A 20,430-nucleotide genomic window follows, 5' to 3' on the forward strand; every position below is an offset into this window, starting at 1 on the left:
GTTCGATCCCCGACAGGGAAATAGCCAGTGCAGCGAGATATAGCATCTGGCCCACGCTATGATTCCACTCACTATCTGGAGCAGTCTGCTGGAGTCAACGGTTGCCTCCTCACGGGACCGACCATACAAAGTGTTTTTAGGCCAAAGATTCACTACAGACGACATAGGACGTCCGTTAGCACAGTTAAGGGCCCCTAAAGAATCACTCTTAAAGTATTTGTCACCCTTACTATGAGAATCGTTCGATTTATTGACCGAAAATCCAGCATCATACAGGTTGAGGTCTACACGCCCGCGGTCGCTGACTTGCTTGAGTGTATTTTCCCCGGGTTTGCACCCGTACTTGACCTTCTCAAGAAGGTTGTAGAGAATGGATCTTCTGGACAGTCTTTCTCTACAATACCAAGGTCTTATAAACGAGCCGAAGGCGAGTTCGTCATAAACATACCCTATTATATTCATCACTAAAGGATTTCTGCTCAGGTTTCCGGTGCCTCATGAATCATCCATTTGTTTCTGACAGCAATCTTGTCGGTTTCTTACCGATCGCTATCTGGATTAGTCCTCCATCAGCTACCAAGCTACCTACTGAGAAAAGTAGAGTATTTATCATATGTACAAGCTCGGCAGTCTGCAGACTTTTGGATTCCCACTACGACTCTGCATATACAAAAAGATGGACGCGCTTCCAAAAAGACCATTTGTGGATATTTACCGATTTGCTACACATATTTCGTGAATGGGGGCAGGTTTGGAATACAACGAAACGCAACATTGCAAAATTTCAGCGTCAAATACATGATAGTGCTCGCACAATGCCTTTACTTGACCTGACCCAAGCACTCCACAGTGAAATGGCTAAGGTACTGTCAGCGCGGGAACAACTACGCGTGCATGCAAGTACTACCACACGCTTTGCTCACCTTGACAAAGTCACTGCAGTCCAAATACAAGCGGAAAGAGCACAGGAGCATCTTGAGGATATCGAATTTCATGAAGAGACCTCCCAAGTTCTACTACGCCAACTTGAAAACATGACAAGCCTTGTGAGAACCACAAACTAAAGGAGTGGGAAATATGGCTAATATGCTTCAGGCTTTCAACATCGAGACAATGACCCAAGGCCAGGCAGTAGCCAGATTGAATGTCCTCGCTTTTGCATTCCTCCCCGTTTCCTGGGTTGCGGTATGTCCCATCATTTTCTGTCATAGACAGCTAGCCTTGTGCTAAACTGACCATATCTTCAGAGCATATTCGGCATGACGAACTTTTCATTATGGGCCTTTACAATCCTTTTGTTGGTAGTTTTAGTCCCTCTTGTTCTCCCGGTGAACATGTTTTATCGCTACATATTAGGACCTTCTGTTCCGAACTGGATCAGACCAACAGGGTTACTGCCATCCACGAAAGCTAGCGAGAACAACTCTTCGGTTGAAAGTCCTTCACCGAAATATGGCTTACTTTCTTCCCCCCAGGTTGTTGATTGCCCTGATTCAGTGCCCATTCACAGAGACGTTGGTGTCTGTCTTCCACTGGACCAGGGGATAACGGCTCCAGGACAGGGGGCTCTACGGCCTCCATCAAGCTCTTCTTGGAATATATCTCATGGTACCCAACCTGCTGGTAAGACATTTGAGATTTTTGCTACAGAGCAACAAAGCTGTCCCCCGCGGAAGAAAATTCAGGATCGAAGTCAGAAAGAGGGTACGTCTGTCTCAGCCGACATAGAGGCACAGAACCAAAGCTCCATGGAATAGAGAGCAAGTTTTATCTCGTCCCGAGTTACAGAATCCACGTAACTAGCACTATACTCTCTCGGAAGGGATGACCAGCGCTCAAGTTAGGTAACATCATTGATGTGTATGGTTCTTTACCGAGCTTTGAGGGAATAGGTGCATACTTTTTATTTGGGAATACTGTCATTAATTCTTGAATCATGCCTCAAGACTAGAATAATATATGATATGACCTGGGTAGAATACAAGATTGGGGGTTCCCTGCTACGAGGGATATAGACCCTATTTGGATCTATCAACATTATTGGCTCAATGTCATCCGTCGAAGAGAAGAATATTTAGCTGTACTTCCTCCATCAAACAAGAATAGATCATAGATAAGCTGAGTTGCAATCATGTTGGACAGGGAGAACGCCGTAGACATAGCAATAGCTATTTCTTTCCTTTATATTGCCCTTCCTAACGGTGCAACTCGACTGACCTATATCTATATTCCATCCCCATATCTTTTTGTCCCATTCTGTTGATGTACACCATGTTCTTTCCTTTGAATTCCGTCTATCAAAGCATGAACGTATGGAAGCCAAATGAGCATTAATCACGGCGAGCGAGTCAATAATGAGATACATTATGTTCATTAAATCTTCATCGAGGTAGAAGATAGGTACAAAAGTACTTTAATCATGTTATATATATGACACTAAAAACTGGCTACCTAATCACATGGCCTACAATGCCAGTAGCAAGCCAGCGCCCAAGATACCGGGCAGCAGGTTAGGACTGCCGGTGGGCAACGCTGCCAGACCCTTGGAGGAGGTGCTAGTAGCACCACCACTCTTGACCGTTCCAGTCGCGGAACCAGTGACATAAACAGTGGTTCCCTGAGACCCAGAGGTCGAGCCTGTGCCGGTTGCAGCAGCCCCATTGCCCGTCGCCGAAGTGACAGCAGAGGGCATGAGTGTCGCGCCCGGGACAGCAGCTGTACCCGTGCCAATCTCGAGAATGTCATCCTTGCCGCCGTCGTAGTTAGCATCTGCGAGTGAAATCTCGTTATTGGCGAGATCGTAGACCACATAGGCACCACGCAGGAACGGGTCGCCCATCAGATTCAGTCCGGGTTGACTGTAGGAAAGGCCGAAGAGGCAGGCGTTCTTGGGGAACCCGGTCTCGGTGTAGTCTGCAAACACTAGTTCGCTGAGGGGAATCGTGACCGTGGCGCCCGAGAAGCTAAAGGTCACATTGTAATCGGCGTTGGCCTGGTCACAGGGGATATAGGCGGCCTCGGCAGTCGAAGAGTATCCCGCACCAACTTCCTTGAAGATGGGGTCCAGGAGCTCCTGAGGCAGTGCGATCAAAGGACTTCCGTTATCCAAGCTGACGGCCAAGGGCAGGCCTGTCGTATAACTCTTGGTGCCACTGGTGCCCTTCACAGAGATATCTGTCAAGGCGATGGCCAGGGAACGATACTGACCATAGACTGGCAAGACAGGCACAGTCTGCAGGTCGCCTTTATATTGTGCCTTGTTAACTCCTCCGAAGAGAAGGTTTCCGGTGCCACTATACTTGTTCAACCACAGACTATAGGCAGCCGACTTGATAGCACCGCTGTTGACCAATGCTTCGGGAAGGTTGGAGTAGTTCTTGCCAAGGTTGGCGGCGGCATCAGTAGCAATCGAATATCCGATTCCTAGGATGCCATCTACACATAACCTCGCCATTAGCTAGATGATAACTTTTCGGATCAAGGGAACAAAGAACCATAAACGTACGAGGATTGCGGCTTTGCTCAGCCAATGCAAACTCCATATTTTTCACCGTGGCGCCTCCAATAGTCAGCGTGTCAGTGGCATAGGGACCTGCAGCCAAAAATGACCCGACCCCATAGGTGGCGTTCATATCATAATCGAGCATTTTGAAGGTGGAGGACTTTTTCAAGTCGAACACCCCGGTCGAGGTGCAGGGATCATCGTCAGCCGCACAGTAGGTAGAGTTGGGGACGTTAACCCAGATGTCACTGCTGCCGATATCGAGACTAAGAGAGACATTTTGAGCGGGGGTGCCGACGGTGATGTTCACCATGTAATACATGTTTTGCTATTCAGGTATTTAGTATGATTTGTCATCGTGGAATCGTGCACTAGTTATTTTCTCTCTCCCGCAACCTGCAATCACTAGAATGGGGTCGGATTCATACCACATTGTAAAGAGCCGTGCTGGCAACCTTCGAATCGCGTTTCTGTAGAGCTTGGGACCGTTCACTGCGGGCAATTGGGAGTCCGAATACGGCAGGATCGTCCCGCTTATGAAGTGTAATGGCATTAGCACATGGCAGAGCCACGGCAGCTAGCGACAGGATGGAGGCTCCGCGCATGATCAACGCTGCACGGATGCCGATCGTGAAGATCTCCGGGTATAGCTGGCTGATATATCGTAAAATAGGTCAGGTAGACCGGCAACGAGACAAAAAAGAGTATGCAAGTTCTCTAAGCTTAGAATATGGAAAAAAAATTAAACAGAAATGGGGGGTAAGGGATAAATAATAAGCAGGCTGTGTACAGTACGAGCAGCCTCACTGCCTATTTGCACTTGAGTCACTACCAGGGCTAAAGACTTTACTAATGATCCCGATCCTACCTCTTAGCGACCCTTCAGCGAACCGGTGGATTTTAGTCTTGAAAGTATGTCTCTCCACAACCGATAAGGGCCAATCATCGTGAACCGGTAATTTCCCATGTAGACCTAGAGGCAGGCTAATGGTGAGAATTAGGCATCATGCGGTCTCCGTGCGAGCGCAGCCGAACGAATAATATGGGGTTTGACGGAGGTTAGGTACAAAGTTAGTCTAGTGTTGTCCGGAATTAGCCAGAGGGAGCTCGGAAACGGACAAAGAAGATATATGGATGTATCCGTTCTTAACCCTGATTCCCTGAATATCAGGGAAAGTGGGGGCTGAAAAGCTTGCGGGCCGGGATTCCCGGTGTTATATGGACTCTACTGTAGCACTGTACGGTATTCTATTGGATTTCATTTTGAGCCCCTATTTTCTGTTTGCACTGTTTGCACTGTTTGTGTCTTTGAATTGTGTACAATTGTTCACTGAATAGGCCAGTTCGACCTGAGCCGAGTACTCCTTCCAGATCCATAGGATATGACATATGTTTGCAGAACAAGCGATATTGTGTCTACTCTAAACTCAGACCTTGTGGCCGACCGTGTTGCTTTGTTCTTGCACCTCAATTGATCACGCCCTGCTACCAGCTGTCATGCCCTGAACTGTATTCATCCTCTCCTTCGAGCGACTTGCCAATGTCTATATCCCCTACGAGGTAAATGATAGCACCTAGTTCCTTTCGAACCGATCTCAATTAGCATTATACCTTGCTTGAAAATGTCCATCTCAACCATTCCAAACGAAGCCCTACTTTTAATTGGGCAGCAATTACATTCCCAAACAGACATCCACGCACTGGTACGCACTAGCCACCGCTTCTATTCTCTGCTGAAGCACCTCTTATATCGACATAACCTGAACTATCACGATGGACATGGTATTTTCCAAGCAGCTAAGCTAGGGTCAACCCCTGCGATAGCTCAATTCATCAAAGAGGGATATCCCGTGAAAGATCGACCCGTCCATAAGGAGGAACACCCGCGAGTATCTGGATTTACAATTCCAAGCCCGTGTTCATGTTTTATGGAGCATCCTATTCTTTATGCAGCGGAGTATGGCCATGCGGAGCTTGTCCGGTATCTTCTCAACGCGGGCGCAGGATCAGACTTTGAGAACAATCTGGGTGAAACACCTATACATCTAGCAGCGAGACATGGATTTCTCTCAATTATCGAGGTTCTGCTTAACGAGGGAGGGTCGAAGGTCTCCAGGCTTGACACCAATTTCACCCTAGCACCTATCAAAGAGGCTGCGATGAACGGACACATGCAAGTGGTCGAATATCTACTGCCAAATACTCCAAATAACCAGGACTATGCTTCATCGTTGCTTCCATTTGCCGCTGGTTCTGGAAACATAGCACTTGTATCAATGCTCCTCGATTTAGGAGCACAGATCAACCATAAATATGTGGAACGACATACGCCTCGGAAAGCTCTTAATTCACCAGGACGAGGTTATGAATCAACCGCGTTATCAGTTGCAGTCAGTCACGGCGATCTAGCCATGGTGAATCATTTGCTTAACCATGGCGCAGACGTGAACCTTGGTTCGGGATTTTCTAGTTCCCAGGAAACTTCTTTGTATACGGCCCTTGATAAGAACTACAACGAGATCTGTATGACCCTTTTAGCTCATGGAGCCGACATCGATAATGGACACGTCCTTGAAGCCATCCTGCAACGAAACAAGATAGCACTAGAAATGCTCCTCGCCAAACACAAGATGGACGAATGCCCAATCAACCTCCTGGAAGAAGCAGCAGCGACCGGAGATACAGCAATATTCCAAATCCTCTTCAATGCAGGATTCAACGAGGAAGCAGCCCTTCTAGAAGCCATCAACCGCGACAAGGAAGACATCGTCACCCACCTTCTAGCATGCGGAGCGAACGTTGACTTGCCAAGTCTTCGTCAAAGTGCAGTGGGGGTAGTAATCGCGAATCGCCATGTTGGAATTATGAGGGCATTACTGAGCCATGGGGCTCGTGCTTACCCGGAGGATTTGAAAGCTGCTAGACTCTTTGCTCCCGAGTATATCGTGAAGCTAGCAGAGGAGTTCCCTGTTCATTCTCGCAGCAAGCGAGATATGTATCCTGAGCCGTTTGTTTTGTATAAAGCCTGGCAAGAGTCGCAGGAGGGGTGGCGGTCGGTGGATCAGGATTGGGGTTCAACGAGGAGGAGGCTTTGGTGAGGATAATTTCAGTATTTATAGCAGAAATTTATACACTAGGAACGAACAAATTTGTTTTAAAACTGTTGATGATTCTGCTACACTCAAATAATAAGAGACAAAATTAAACAATGTAGTGGCGTTCAAGAAACTAGCAAAGCATAAGTTAGAGGAACGAGAAAGTGCGAGGATATCTAGATAGCACTCGTACACTTGCGGCAGCTGGCATGAACCAGCCATTATGTGACACACAAGTGAATAGACATCCTCACAGATCCTCCTTGACTCTAGAAGATTCATACAAGATCGGACATCCGATCCGCCCAATTAAGCCCATAACCTCCTTCTTTGTATTCCGCTCGAACGGTTTCAGCTTGAATCCTTACCCTCGGCCTCATCGGCAGTGGCGATGATCGCTGGTGGCTTGGGGATGTTCTGGCGGAAAATGTGGCGCTTGATAAAGTATGGCAGCCAGACGGTCAGTTCATGGCTGATGAACTTGCTGGTCGGGACGGAGAAGACCTCTGCGAAAAATGTTAGCGGGAGTCATGGTGATGTAAATCGGGTTGTCACTTACGGTCCAACTCTTCCAGGGTGAGTTGTTTGGTTTCTCTGACGAAGCAGAAGATCATGAACCAAGCAATGAGGTTGAGACCGGCGTAGAAGCCAACTATAGCTGCGGTCAGTATGCTATCACAACAGGTACTTGGTGGTGGACACTTACACGCTCCAGTGGGAGTCATGACAGTCTTCATGCGAGGGAAAGTTAAGCTAAGAATACCAGCTGTAAATAACATTAGCCAAACTGAATTTCATGGGTTAGATCCTGGTGGGCTTACCGAAGGTGTTGTTGATGCAGACGGCCCAAGCCATGCCTTGCTCACGCTGGATCGTAGGGAAGACTTCGGCAGAGTACTGGAAGGCCACGGGACCTTCACCCAGCGAGTAACAGATTGTGAACAGATAGATGAACCTTTGACGAGTCAGGCAAACAAAGCCGCGCGAACCACGATACCTGGAGAACTTACAGCGCAACCGGTCCAATATGCGCTCCTCGGCTTCGGTCATCGTCCGAGTTTAGAAGAGACAGACCAGCAGCCAAGAGGAAGATGCACATCAAGGGGAAAGTCTTCAAGGAAAAAACGGTCAGTTTCATCCTAGCTATACTTTAAAGAAAGATAATAACTCACAATCAGGGTCAAAGTTCGACGACCCTTTGTATCGATCAGGAATAAGGTGGGGATTGTCGACACAACCTGGATGGCACCATATCCGAGGGAGGCGTACAATGCCTGTACTGGCGTGTAGCCGACATTCTCGAAAATAGTCGAACTGTAGAACGAGATAACTGCAAGCTGTCAGATGCGACCATCAATTGAGAACGACGATCCACTTACTGTTGATACCGCACATTTGCTGTGCAATCATGACAGTCGAGGCACCGTAGTTGGCCCGTCGAATTCTGGGCACGGTGAACAAGTCCCGCATACGGGAGAAGTAGCCCGCACCACGCGCCTCCTTCAGCTCCTCTTCATAGATAACCCACGAGTAGTAAAAGTCTCGTGCACCGATGATGGGATGAGCTCGGAGACGGCACATAGACTTGAAACCTTGAGCATGCTTGCCATGCTTCATCAGCCAACGAGGAGATTCAGGACAGAAGAAAATTCCAATCATCAGGATAAAAGATGGAATGAAAGCCGAGCCAAGTTGGAGACGCCACGAAAGAGCTCCGGTGTCCTTGACAATAACGTTGGCGCAGAAACCCAAGAAGATTCCAGCCACAACCCAAAGCTGCCAGAACATGACCAAAGCACCACGAATACGGTGAGGAGCCATCTCAGCCGAGTAGATCGGGACTGTGGCGTTTTTCGCGCCAATACCGATCCCCATGACGAACCGTGCAGCAAACAGTCCTTGCCATGTCTGAGCGAATCCGGAACCGATAGGGGTAGCAGTGAGACAAGCAGCGGTCAAAAAGATTTCACCACGTCGACCAAGGTAATGGTTAAGGGGATCGACAATGAATGCACCGCTAAACGCAAAATTAGTCTTCCGTCCATGGAAATTGAAACAAGCAAGACTGGATCATGATACTCACATGAGACCAGCAGTCAAGAAAATGATGGAATTGACGAGTCCGACAATCCATTCATCACGTCCCGTGCCATTAATACCAAGTGCCTCGGGGAAGGACAAGTTGGCTCCGTTGGAACCAGTCTGATCCCAACCTTGTGTAGCAGCACCAACGGCACACAACGCGATCGAGTACCACAGCATGTACGGGCCGTGCCACTTGTGGTCCCGCTCGTAGATTAGGGCTGCGCGCTCGTCATCGGTAAGCTCAGTAATGTCTTCAAAGTACTTGGGGCTCCGAGCAACGAGTGCAGCGCGGCCGAACAGGTCGGCGTCCTCGGACATGCCGTGCTGCTCAGCGAATCCGCGGGCATCTTCGTAAACTTGCTCCTTGGCAAAGCGCTGAGTAGAAATAAATGGTCAGTATGGGGTGTTCGAAGCTGCGTGATAAGTTCAGTCTTGGAGTTCAAGCTTGGCAAAGCTTACCTTGAGAGGGTTCACGACGATGTTCAGGGCAGTAGCATGACCGGACGGCCGTCTTTCCTCAGCCTTGGTGGGCGCAGGCTCGGTCACGAACTCATCGTGGGCAAGAGGGTCCTTGCCTGTGAGGACCTTTTCCTCCTTTTCATTCATATTGGGCGAGGTGTTGCCAAAGCGGTGGTATCGAGAAGATGCTGTTAAGGAAATGGGAAGTTGCGAAAGCTGCAGTTAAGAAGGTGGAAGAGCAGGTTGGAAAAAGTAGGCCGGGTGAAGCTGCAGCTCTAAGAAAAAGCAAACGCAGTGAAAGGCTTCTCCAAATCTTTCTTTTTTTTTCTCTTCACTTTACAAGTCGGCGCGCAAAACCCCGTGGGGAGGAACAAACATCGGCGACTCCACTGCATTTAAAGCTTCGGTCTTTACCAGGCCGCCCCGTGGGGTAAAAGCGCATTGCTCTACGCCCGTACTCCGTACAGACCAAAGTGAAGACCGGAAACGACAGTCACACTGGCACCATCTCGGTACAGCCTTCTACTGGATGGATTGCCTCTCTCAGTCCCCGCACGGGCTGGACTCTGGTCAGCTTTAGGAAAGTATTCTGGAGGATCGGAGCACGACCCCGTCAGCCCAAGTCAGCCAAGGATAAGCCACCGGGCGCCCCATCCTTGTATAATTGCGCCATTTTTTAGGGTTTGCCTATATTGATTTCTGGCAAGAAGGAATATTGAAAAGAGTTTGCTAACGGAGCTTTCTAGATTTTTCATGCTTTGATATCCCGATTGACTTCCGAGTCCACATTCCTCGATCAACGAACAACGTGGATGTTTCGACATCTGCCTGTCCGGCGACGGAGAGCCATGTGGTTCAGGATTGGATGGACTCCCCGTAGCCCCACACCCGACTTGGGCTCAAAGCGTATGCGGGGGGGATTCAAAGGAAGAGTCCTTCAGGTCAAGTCCGAGGCCAAGAGCTTAGGTTGGGCAACTCGCTGCCAGCTTTCCATTGGCTGGAGTCTCGACCGGAACGCCTTTTCCGGCTTGCTGAGGCTGCTCCATCGACTGATTCGACTTTCAATCCTACAACACGCGCCCGGGTGTTACGGCGCAACACAACCTTCATGGGGCGTTTAAAGCAACCTGCTCCTTATGCCTAAACCCTGAAGCAGACTCATCCCTTGATTCCGATGGGTTGGATGCATTGGCCGTGCCGACTTGCCCAAACCATGGAGCCTTTGGCAGCATGGACATCAGCGAACGGCACATTACTCTGGTGATTCGGTTGGATCGCTGGTTTCCGGCAGATAGGCGTTTCAAGGTGGCTTGGTGGCTGAACTTAGGTTACATTTGAAATCGAGTCTATCCAACAGCAAGGGGGAGATCCCTCCTTCCACTGACGTCTTTCGCCATGCATCATTTTCTTAGCCGGGAATAATCTTCTCATCCAATTGGCCCGCAACATTCGACTGGTCAGGCCATGTGGCTCATCTTTTGAAGCGCGTGAAGGAGAATTTCTTAGGAGCCTCCTCTATAAGTCTGCATTATCAAGGATCTTGAATTTATCCGGGAGAAACACGGGCTTTGGCTTCCGAGCTCGGCTCTGACATAATCCCGGCTTTCAACCACCTAATTAACTAACCACCAAGACAAGAGACATCATAAGTTTTGGCAACGCCCAGGCTTGCGGACATTCTTCTCTTCTTCTGGGAGAAAGGGTTCTAGCACATCTCACCTGACCCAAGATACTTTTCCAAGCATAGAAAAGAAAGTTTCGAAGGATCTCCGCAGTTTCCCTCTTTGAACGGTGGAGAATTACCAAAAACGGAGGGGAAGGGGTAATGATCGACATTGGACTCTGCCTCAGGCAATAACTCACATTCCTCGCCGAACCTTCACGGGGACTTGAGCATTGGTCTATTGTAGCCGTCAGAGCAAAGTTAATATGCTAATTCAAAATTCTTTTTGATGTTTTCGTCCAACACCTTTGCAGTATTCTAGTCGGGTGAAGCATGCAAATGAGAAACCCGTATCCATAATAACCAATTAGACACGATCTGCATGTACAGATACACCGAATGTATAGGAATTTTTGTCATGGTTAATTCGATTGGGACTTCTCCAGTCTTATGTGAGGTCCCCTATTGTTGAAACAGATATCATGTTCTGCTGCAAGGATTAGAATTAGGCCGGAAACTACTTGTGACACGTCAACGCCGGCTGGGGGCCTTATGTTTCGGGATCTGCTTCCACAAGTCTCAAGCCGAGCTCTCGCGTATAAAGGTGCTTAAGTGACCTAGCCTCATGCAGTTCTATATGCCGCTGTAGTAGTCGCACTGCTTGTTGTTTTAAGGAGCACTAGATACTGTCTTTGGACGAGACTCATAAAGTGTTATGGGTCAACATTTTAACTATTGGAGGACAGGATATAGTCAGAACCCTGCCGGTCGTCGAGATATGGATGTATGAAATGGATACAGCAGGGTATAGACATAGAGCTCAGCATTTGATTAATAATTGAAGTTGCTGTTCTAAATCACTCTGAACTGCTAATACTGATACCGATGTCCTGTTCAGCAGAGCTATCGTACATCAATTATCGATCCATGTTGAGACCTTCCCAGCATTCAACATGAATATACCGGGAAGGGGAGCGCAATACTCAACTAACAGTCACGAATGTGCTCTACCTAGAGCCCTCGCCGTCTAATTAAAGGTGCAGACATTCAGCCTCAAGGTCCAGGCCAGAACTAGGGTCTACCGCGCTGGGGCCGATTCGAGAAATGCCGGGTCCAAGAGCGAGCCCTGCCAATCATCTCCTTCAGGCTCTACATGGCCTCGGTTGATCATCAAAGCACTGCCATTATGATACGGCAATTGTCGATCAACCATAGCCAAGCCATGAGGCTGATGTTAAGATCTGCGGGAAATAGGCCATCCGCCAAGCGCATGATTCAACTCTTTTCGGCCCCAGAATTACGTTACTTGATTTCAGAAATAGGAATCTACTGACTTGGATGTTAGTTTCCTTCTTCATGATAGGTATAGCTTTTGTCTTGTTAACAGACCATGACCTCATCGTTGTCTAAGCCTCGCCAGCTGAGATACGTACTTCTCATATCTTATTATCCACATATCATGGAAATAATACGGAAGCAATAAGATGACCGCATATAAGTATCCGATATTTTGCATACGATTGATTATGCCGACCTCATTCACTGATGCTAGGTTCTGCACTGTCTCATGGTCTACAATGCATTCGAAAATACTCCTGCCCGCGTTCTACGCGGTTCTTGTCTACGGATCGAGTAACCAAAATTCGGACTACACTCTCCACATCAACACTAAAACACCAGACTCCGCTGTCTCCGTGCCCGCAGACTTCTTCAGTTTTGGATTCGAAACTGCTTTCTTAAATCATTTCTGCAACGACTTCTCACAGAACCTAGTCAACTCAGTTGGTTCACGTATGAGTAAACCCATGATCCTTCGTGTCGGAGGAACTTCGGGTGACCTAGTTCGCTTCAACAAAAGCCAAACGGAGCCTACACACTGCGAAGGCCCATTCCAGTGTTCGCATTCAAGCAAGAATACCTACACCCTGGGACCGAGTTACTTTGATTCTTTCAAATGGTTCAGCAAAACGCAGATGACTTTCCAAGCTCCTATTTATCCCAAAGCACAACCCGGCAATTGGACCATTGCGTCGATGGACTACGTGCGCAATGCGGCCAAAGCACTCGGTCAGGATCGGATTGCTGGGATTGCGCTGGGTAATGAACCGGATTATTACAAGTATGATATGAAAGATTACATATCTCGTGCATTGGGGTTGGAGGACAAAATCATCAAGGAGCTCGGGCTCGAAGGTGCGGAGAAGAGTATCTTTGAACTGGGCGATATTCCGAACTCTGTAATCAAGAAGGGTAGTAACTGGGGACTGTGAGTTTAAGTCTCAGCCTCTATTTTGAATGTATGCTAACCCTGATTGATCAACACAGGACAGACATTCTTAAAGATGGTATAAACAAGAATGGGTTTGGTAAATATGCAGCTCAGCACTTCTATCAGATTGACGGACAGGATGACCCGAGCCCAGACCAAAGGCAGGGTACGTACAATGGTGATCCATTCAGACTGAATACCACAACTAACTTACACCTCTGCAACAGCGCTCCTCATGAACCACACAGCCATCACATCTCGATTCCCCCCTATCGACAAAAGCATCAAATACATCAACGATAACGAGAACAACCTTGCCTACATCCTATCAGAAACCGGCTCAGCCATCGGTGCCCAGCCCGTAAATTTCTCTGCGTCCTTCGGCGCCGCCCTCTGGGCAGTGGATTTCCACCTCCTTGCCATGACTCGCGGGGTAAAACGCATTTCGAACACCATGCGACCCGAAGCTACACATTCATACTGGATACCGGATAACTCTGGAGGGAGCAAGACGAAAGGCCCTGTCGTACATGGCATTTTTGCTTCTGCGCCGTTTATTGCTGATTTTGTTGGTAACGGGTCGGTGGGGAAAGTGGTTGAGATCGACGTTCCTGGGAAACCAGACTTGTTGAGTGCTTATGCTATGTATAACCAGGAGGCCAAGGTGATAGAACGCCTTGCTTTGGTGAACCTGAAAGAGTGGTACCAAGGCTTGGGTCCTAAAAGGGGGAATGCTACGGTTAGCCTTGATGTTGGTGATGGTGTTCATACTGCGACGATCAGGCGTTTACATGCGCAGAATGGGGCTGCAGCGATGGGACTGGATCTCGGTGACGCTGACGATAATGTAACATGGGCCGGAGAACAATGGACTTATACCGTTGATCGGGGCTTGGGACATATTCCTACTGGCCATGTTATCCAGGAGACTGTGAAGGCCGAGAATGGTCAGGTGGCAGTCGTTGTACCAGACAGCGAAGCCATTATTGTTATTTTTAACTAGCATTGATGGCCCTTTTGCAACTCTTTTAGAGGATTGATATGTTTTTATATTGGCTTGAAATAATTAATTCCAAACTCAGTTCCATTCGTATAAAAGCCGGCGCCCTATCTACAGAATAGCAGTGGCATTTGCATGCGAACCAACTCCACCTAAAACATCACTAATATTAGCGTGATACACAATTAAATTGGAGTAGGGGTGGTTCTTACCAGGCATATTCGCAGGAGCACTCGTCATAAAGAAAGTCCACTTCCCACGCTCCCGACACTTCTCCGCCAACTTCTCCAAATCCCACATCTCCCCTATAGGACAACCCCAAAGCGCCAGAAGGCTCTGATGCAAAAAGTCCATCTGCGGAACAGGCCACACCTCGAACGTCGGCGAATCACCCGCCACGCCCGCAAAGTAACAATCATGCAGCCAGTCCCGCACAGCCTGTTCACGGGAGACACCTGCAAAGGCAAGGTCGTCGTGAGTGCGCGTCGCGGCTGTGTAGCGCTCTTCTGGGCTAATTTGGTGGTACTTTTCGACAAAGCCGGAGCGGATTAGGAGGAAATCACCGACACGGATGTCGCCTCCTTCGGATTCGGGGCGGATGTCGAGGCCTTGAGAGGCGGCACAGGCTTTTAGCTCATCGAGAGTAATGGCGTGGGATGTGTACGGGTCGTATGGCTTGTTGTGAGTCAGGGCGTAGTGGCGATAGTCGAGTAGGATGCCCCGGCCGGCGATGCCGTGTTCTGCCCAGTGGTGGATACTGCAGCGGAGGTTTGGGCTTTCACCGAAGAAGTCTTTGCTGGTGGCCTGTGAGTGTTAGCTCGAAAGCTAGCTTGAGAAGTTATGGCGATGGATTACCTTGTTATAGAACAGCTTAGTAGGGATGTGGGAGAACTTGAACCCAGTCAGTGATTGAGCTTGCAATTCCTGTTTTATATCTCAGACTTACATGGCGGAAGCCATCCCATTGAGTGCCGCTCTGCGTATTCAGAGAGTAGCAGTCATCATAGGAGATATCCTCGGCAATGGTCTTGTAGCTATGCTGGAAAGTTTCGCGATTGAAAGCGGGTTTCTCGGGCACATTGAGAGGAAGACTGTTTACTCGTCAATAGAGGACTACCAATGTAGCTTCAGACATTCTCTGAGCTTACTCCAATCGCACCATCTCTCCAGTGAGTATCTCCTGCGCAGACGCCTTGACCCGCTGCGGTGTCAACAGCTTCAATCTTCCAAGCTATTGACTCTCATTAGCGTGTCGATATAAAATCAATTGACCATTGTACAGCTATACCTGATCATCTTCTCCCCATACCCAAGCTGCACCCTCTGGTGCACCAGGCAACCGAGGTAAGTCCTTCTGCGAAGGGAACTTGGTACAATTAGGATTCCAGGGCAACTGGCCCGGATCTTGGGTAGTCTCGGTCATTGTATCAGATGATCTTTGTTGACCTATATGACCAGATATCGCAGAAAGTCTCTTAGAGGAAGTTTGGGGTGCCATCGTGGTTGAAATATATGAACGAATCAGTGGAAACAGAAACTCAAATTGAGCAGGCCCAGGAAATAAGGACGCGTGTAACAAACTCGTTTATAGGTATAAGTGGATCTATCGGCTATGGAGTGCGGGGAGAAGAAGGTTCGTCTTCACTGAGTAGTCTTCAGCCGAGGATAGATGATGTGTGGGGGTTATTCCATGAGCTGCATGGGGGATTTCCCGAGGCTATACTTGCCGAGTCTGTTCGAGCCAGCTTTTTGGGATTGTCGAACCGGTGATATCTCTCAAGTTGATGCTCTATCTACTCGATATTAGATGCTATCGTCCATGCCTTCGGGATAGGATTGCTATGGTAGCATCTAGCTAACATAAATCACTTGCGGACGACTCAAACCGGGCGGAGAGGTTGGTGGTGCTTCTCCGCATCTTCTCCCCACTATGACGTCCAACATCCTGCAGAGAATTAAGCGCCTGCAGCAAGGATCAGAAGGAATACTAGCTTCGTGTAACCTTGCAGCTAAAAAAGCTTGGATGGTTCAAAGAGCGACCTACAAAGTATAGACTAAACAGACACTGGTGTATAGACCAAAACGGTCTCTTTTTCCTTTTTAATTTGTTGATCAGAGTTGTTGTCCTCCAGAAAATAATATCCTTTATGATACATTTGCACGAAAAATGACTGGTCCTCAGACTAGAGCCGACCTCAACCGAAGAACCACCGTGTCTTAGATTGACATTGTGCACATCAGAGTCTCCCCACATCGCATCGCCAGCTGGAAAGCCATCACACAAAAGGGAGGAGATATCCGCCTAAAACTTATTGGATATCAGGAGCCGACGCTGAATAAGGGGTATGCTTTACAGAGAAAAAAGAGATCGGAAAGCCAAAAAAATCATGAACATAAAACACCAGTTGCTGTCGCAGGGAAAAAAAGTCACTGTCATATTGCCATCCCATGATGCCCCATACCATGATTATTCCCATTGCGCCAAAGAAACGAGAAAGATTCAAGCGTAGTCAATCATTTCGTCCACGGGTCTGGTTGACCCACGAGGTGATGAGAGGAAGGGAGAAGAGAGAGACAAAGAAAGGCATAGCAATCATTTCAAAAAGTGCGGAATGGTAGATGGCTTCAGTTAGACCTCGGAGGGCACACCGGTAGATTGCGAGGGAGGACGACCGCCGCGAGAACCACCGCGGCCACCAAAGCCACGATTGTTGTTGAACCCGCGACCGCGACCTCCATAGCCGCGACCACCCCGGCCACCACGGCCATAACCACGTCCACGTCCGCGGTAGCCGTCAACGCTACCCTGTCCGAAGGTTTCAATGTTGCGCTTCTCTTCCTCACCACGCCATTCGCGGCCGCCAACGCGAGCAGAATTCTCCTCGCGATCACGAGCCTCGCTGGAGATGTTATCAAAGAATGATGTAGAGCGATTGTAGAGGTTATGAGAAGTTGCGGGCGCGGAGCCATTGGCATCGATCTCGGGCTGGTGGGCAACGTCGTGAGATTCGGCATCAGCAGCGGGGGATCCGGTGGCAATAGCCTCCTTGATCAGATCCTGCTTATTGAACTTGGCGTTGGCAGTTGCAAAGTCATAGTCGGACTCGGGGACTTCGATCTTCTTGTGTGGGGCGCGAACACCACCGCGGCCACCACGAGGGTGCTGCTGATGCTGCTGGTGTTGATGATGACCACCGCGAGGAGCACGAGGGCCATTGTAGGGTTGCATATCGTTCATCTTGCGAGCAAGAGCGTCAACGGAGGCGTCCTGACCGGGCTTCTTCTGAGCACCGGGCTGAGGCAGCTTGGCCATCGCGGCCGCAACGGCCTGAGTCGCCGCGGCGGTGGCGTCGATAGGAGCGGCACTGTGGGCGGGAGCGACAGGTCGGGGCGCAGCCATTGGGATAGCTGGCATGACGCGGCCAGACTTCTGAGCAGCAGCGGCGGGTCCAGATCCATGCACGGCCTCGGCTACAGGGGGCTTGGACTCAACGGGCGGAGTAGGCGCATTCTGGGCGGCAGGAGTTGCATTGCGGCTGGTGGGCTTCTGATCTCCACCGGGCAGCTCGGAGGTGGTCTGAGGGGTGGGCGCACCGGGAGGGCCCTGGCGCTGCTGGGGTGGCTGTCCAGGAGCACCAAGGGGCATCTGGGGAGGGAACTGACCAGGTCCGCCGGGAGGGAAGCCATGGCCGGGAGGAGGGAACCAGCCGGGAGGAGGGGCACCATAAGGCATGTTGCCCGGGAAGCCACCAGGACCTCCGGGGCCTGGGGGGAACGGAGGTGGGGGACCATTGAAGCGTTGTTGTCCGTAGGGCGGGTAAAATCCTTGCTGCTGGAATGGCTGTTGTGGGGGGTATCCAGGAGGCGTCTGCTGAGCTCCCTGTGGGGGTTGAGAGGGTGGCTGAGAAGGAAGACCTGGGGCGGAAGCTCCCATGGGAGGAGGGTTTGGCATAGGACCCGATCGCGACACATTCTAATTTGCCTCACTGTCAGTAAGCCGAAAGAAGCAAGGCATAGCAAGGCATGAGCAGCAATGAGGAGGGGACATTGATCAATCAGAAGGAAGGCAACGGAAATATCGACACGGTTTTGCGCATTCCGAACAGGTCTGTGAGTTTACATCCGAATATATTTCATCATTTGATCAATTGACGGACCGCGATGGTGCGGGCAGTCTGATGGATGTCGTGTGTAGAGGCGGGAAGAATCGAAGAACGGAGGAGTGAATTGCGGGAACTTACGCCAAGAATAGCAGGGTCATCGGGAACCCGAGGGGGCTCCGGCTGTGCAGTCTCCTTGGGCTCCTCGTCGGCGATGCTGATGTCGCTCACATCGCTACCACGGAAGACAATGTATTCGTAAACGGTCGAAGAGGGAGGGACCTCCTCCGCTGGGTTCTTGCGGCGGCCCTCGGTACCAAAGGACTGAACGTTCTCCAAAGCTATCGTCGAGGCTTCGGGGTTGATCTCATGGAGTGTGCCGACATAGCTGGGAGATTAATTAGCAGCGAGTTCTTAAAAAACCAGGGGAAAAAACGGGGAGAACATACCGAATCTCGCTCTTGGAGATCAGGTTGAAGCGCTGACTGTTAAACTGTTAATCCCAGACCCAGCCACACAAACCCTGGTTCCGCCCGGGAGCTGCAGCAGCAGTAGACGACTGACCCTATCAAGTGGTTCATATCCATGTTGGCGGGGTGCGCGGGATCGCGCGACGAGAGTAATTTGCGAAGTGATAGAGGGGAGGGGTGATGGGAGCGGAAGAAAGAGTTAGGAGGGGCGAGGGAATCCGGTGACGTGGAGGAAAGTGGGTAAGATGGGAAGAGAAGAGAAGAGCGAGGAAGCAAAATCTGTGGTTTTGGTGGATTCGGGCTAGGGCGGACCGCAGAAGCTCGGTAAGCAGTTCTCCACGCGGGCGTTTGGTGGGTTGAAGGCTGTTTTTGACGAGAGTTTCAACCTTCCTTTAGCCTCTTGACGATTTAAGACGAAGAGAGAAACGAGAGAAAGCTTGGCTCTTGACCATGACTACCTCTACGAACCGAGACCACTTCTTCCAGACCTCGTAAGGAGCGATTGCTATTTTGGATGTTTCCGATATAGAACATTCCAGGCTGACCCTTCCCCTCCTTACTTACAGTGCTGCCTTGGACGAGCAGGAGCGGAAAGAAGCCAAGTCTCAGAATGAAAATGGCAATCCCATCAAGTTACAGAGCAAGATTCTAGCAGTCTTTTCTGATCCTTGGAATCAGGGATCAGTCTACGTTGCGCAGAGCAGTGGTGTGGTGAGAAGGGTTGTGCTGGCAGTAAGTACTCAATGACATATATTTGGTCTCAGAGTAAAAGCAAGCCAGTGGCTAATACCTCTTACAGACTGGTGAGACTGCGGCCCTATACAAGGGCCCCGAAGCTCCATTGACAAGTCTATGTCTCAGCCCGGACGGGAAACTGCTGTTCGCCGGCTGTTGGGATAAGACCATCTGGAGTTGGGACGTGGCCTCCCGACAGCCTCGCCAGAGGTACGAAGGACACAGTGACTTTGTCAAATCTGTGATTAGTGCGAGACTTCAAGGTCAGGATGTGTTGATCTCCGGAGGCGCCGATGCCAAAATGCTCGTCTTCAACATTGCCAGCGGCGAGCGGACCGAGACATTTAAGGGTCACCTCCGCGGTATCCTGGATCTTACCATTGACCCCGAGACGGAGGAAAGTCAAGCGACCGTATTTAGTGCCGGAAGTGACCGAGAGATCCGCCAATTCAAGCTCGTTGGTGGAGGTGACGAGGCGGAGCCCCTTCTTCCACATGAAACCAGTGTGAACAAGCTCTTCTTCGACGCAGATGGTGATATGTGGACGGCCTCCGCTGACAAGACGGCTAAATGTCTGGTCCGAGCCGATGGCTGGAAAGCCAATCTCACCTTGGAGCATCCTGATTTTGTGCGAGATATTCTTGTCTATGAGGCTGGAGGCTGGGTGGTGACTGCCTGTCGGGACGAGGAGGTTCGGGTTTGGAATCGATCTGTAAGGTGTTCCGTCTAAGCCTTGAGGCTATGGAGGCTTGCTAATCCTATATTAGACTGGCGAACTCCATCACACATTCTCGGGGCATTTTGAGGAAGTTACTGCCCTAGCTCTAGTTGGGTCAACTATCGTTAGTGTGGCCATTGATGGTACCATTCGGCAGTGGTCTCTTCGGCCGGATGAGCTGCAACAGGCGGTAGACCTAGCCAAAAACGGTCCTAAGGAAGAGGAAGAGCAGAATGCCGAGCCTATGCTCACAGAAGAAGAGGAGCGGGAGTTGGCCGAGTTAATGGGTGATGATTAGACATTGCATTGATACCCCGGACTAAAGATATGATGT

The 20,430-nt window shown here is 49.8% G+C and overlaps 7 protein-coding genes across 7 annotated transcripts; 3 read left to right on the forward strand and 4 right to left on the reverse strand.

The window, feature by feature from the left end:
* Positions 1–2,464: 2,464 nt before the first annotated feature.
* N7496_011339 (pepsin-like aspartic protease) lies at positions 2,465–4,107 on the reverse strand (the record flags this gene model as incomplete). Its single annotated transcript, XM_056704252.1, has 3 exons — positions 2,465–3,435; positions 3,506–3,830; positions 3,931–4,107. 3 exons carry the CDS (start codon positions 4,105–4,107, stop codon positions 2,465–2,467), a joined length of 1,473 nt encoding a protein of 490 aa, XP_056550212.1.
* A 1,323-nt stretch (positions 4,108–5,430) lies between these two features.
* N7496_011340 (ankyrin repeat domain-containing protein) lies at positions 5,431–6,600 on the forward strand (the record flags this gene model as incomplete). Its single annotated transcript, XM_056704253.1, has 1 exon — positions 5,431–6,600. One exon carries the CDS (start codon positions 5,431–5,433, stop codon positions 6,598–6,600), a length of 1,170 nt encoding a protein of 389 aa, XP_056550213.1.
* Positions 6,601–6,948: 348 nt separating this feature from the next.
* N7496_011341 (sugar porter family MFS transporter) lies at positions 6,949–9,288 on the reverse strand (the record flags this gene model as incomplete). The annotated part of the gene is made up of 9 exons (XM_056704254.1): positions 6,949–7,103; positions 7,157–7,249; positions 7,304–7,363; positions 7,419–7,552; positions 7,608–7,708; positions 7,770–7,927; positions 7,977–8,614; positions 8,681–9,057; positions 9,142–9,288. The coding sequence occupies 9 exons, from the start codon at positions 9,286–9,288 to the stop codon at positions 6,949–6,951; spliced, it is 1,863 nt and encodes a 620-aa protein (XP_056550214.1).
* A 3,093-nt stretch (positions 9,289–12,381) lies between these two features.
* N7496_011342 (glycosyl hydrolase family 79 C-terminal domain-containing protein) lies at positions 12,382–14,076 on the forward strand (the record flags this gene model as incomplete). Its single annotated transcript, XM_056704255.1, has 3 exons — positions 12,382–13,070; positions 13,130–13,239; positions 13,301–14,076. 3 exons carry the CDS (start codon positions 12,382–12,384, stop codon positions 14,074–14,076), a joined length of 1,575 nt encoding a protein of 524 aa, XP_056550215.1.
* Positions 14,077–14,184: 108 nt separating this feature from the next.
* Positions 14,185–15,496, reverse strand: N7496_011343 (uncharacterized protein; the record flags this gene model as incomplete). The annotated part of the gene is made up of 6 exons (XM_056704256.1): positions 14,185–14,225; positions 14,286–14,877; positions 14,929–14,964; positions 15,020–15,164; positions 15,222–15,304; positions 15,362–15,496. The coding sequence occupies 6 exons, from the start codon at positions 15,494–15,496 to the stop codon at positions 14,185–14,187; spliced, it is 1,032 nt and encodes a 343-aa protein (XP_056550216.1).
* Positions 15,497–16,702: 1,206 nt separating this feature from the next.
* Positions 16,703–18,760, reverse strand: N7496_011344 (uncharacterized protein; the record flags this gene model as incomplete). Its single annotated transcript, XM_056704257.1, has 4 exons — positions 16,703–18,046; positions 18,231–18,561; positions 18,623–18,658; positions 18,738–18,760. 4 exons carry the CDS (start codon positions 18,758–18,760, stop codon positions 16,703–16,705), a joined length of 1,734 nt encoding a protein of 577 aa, XP_056550217.1.
* A 333-nt stretch (positions 18,761–19,093) lies between these two features.
* N7496_011345 (WD40 repeat domain-containing protein) lies at positions 19,094–20,394 on the forward strand (the record flags this gene model as incomplete). Its single annotated transcript, XM_056704258.1, has 4 exons — positions 19,094–19,134; positions 19,183–19,375; positions 19,443–20,090; positions 20,146–20,394. 4 exons carry the CDS (start codon positions 19,094–19,096, stop codon positions 20,392–20,394), a joined length of 1,131 nt encoding a protein of 376 aa, XP_056550218.1.
* Positions 20,395–20,430: the final 36 nt, after the last annotated feature.

This window comes from Penicillium cataractarum (assembly GCF_028827025.1).
Source record: "Penicillium cataractarum strain IBT 29864 chromosome Unknown utg000009l, whole genome shotgun sequence".
Taxonomy (NCBI): domain Eukaryota; kingdom Fungi; phylum Ascomycota; class Eurotiomycetes; order Eurotiales; family Aspergillaceae; genus Penicillium; species Penicillium cataractarum.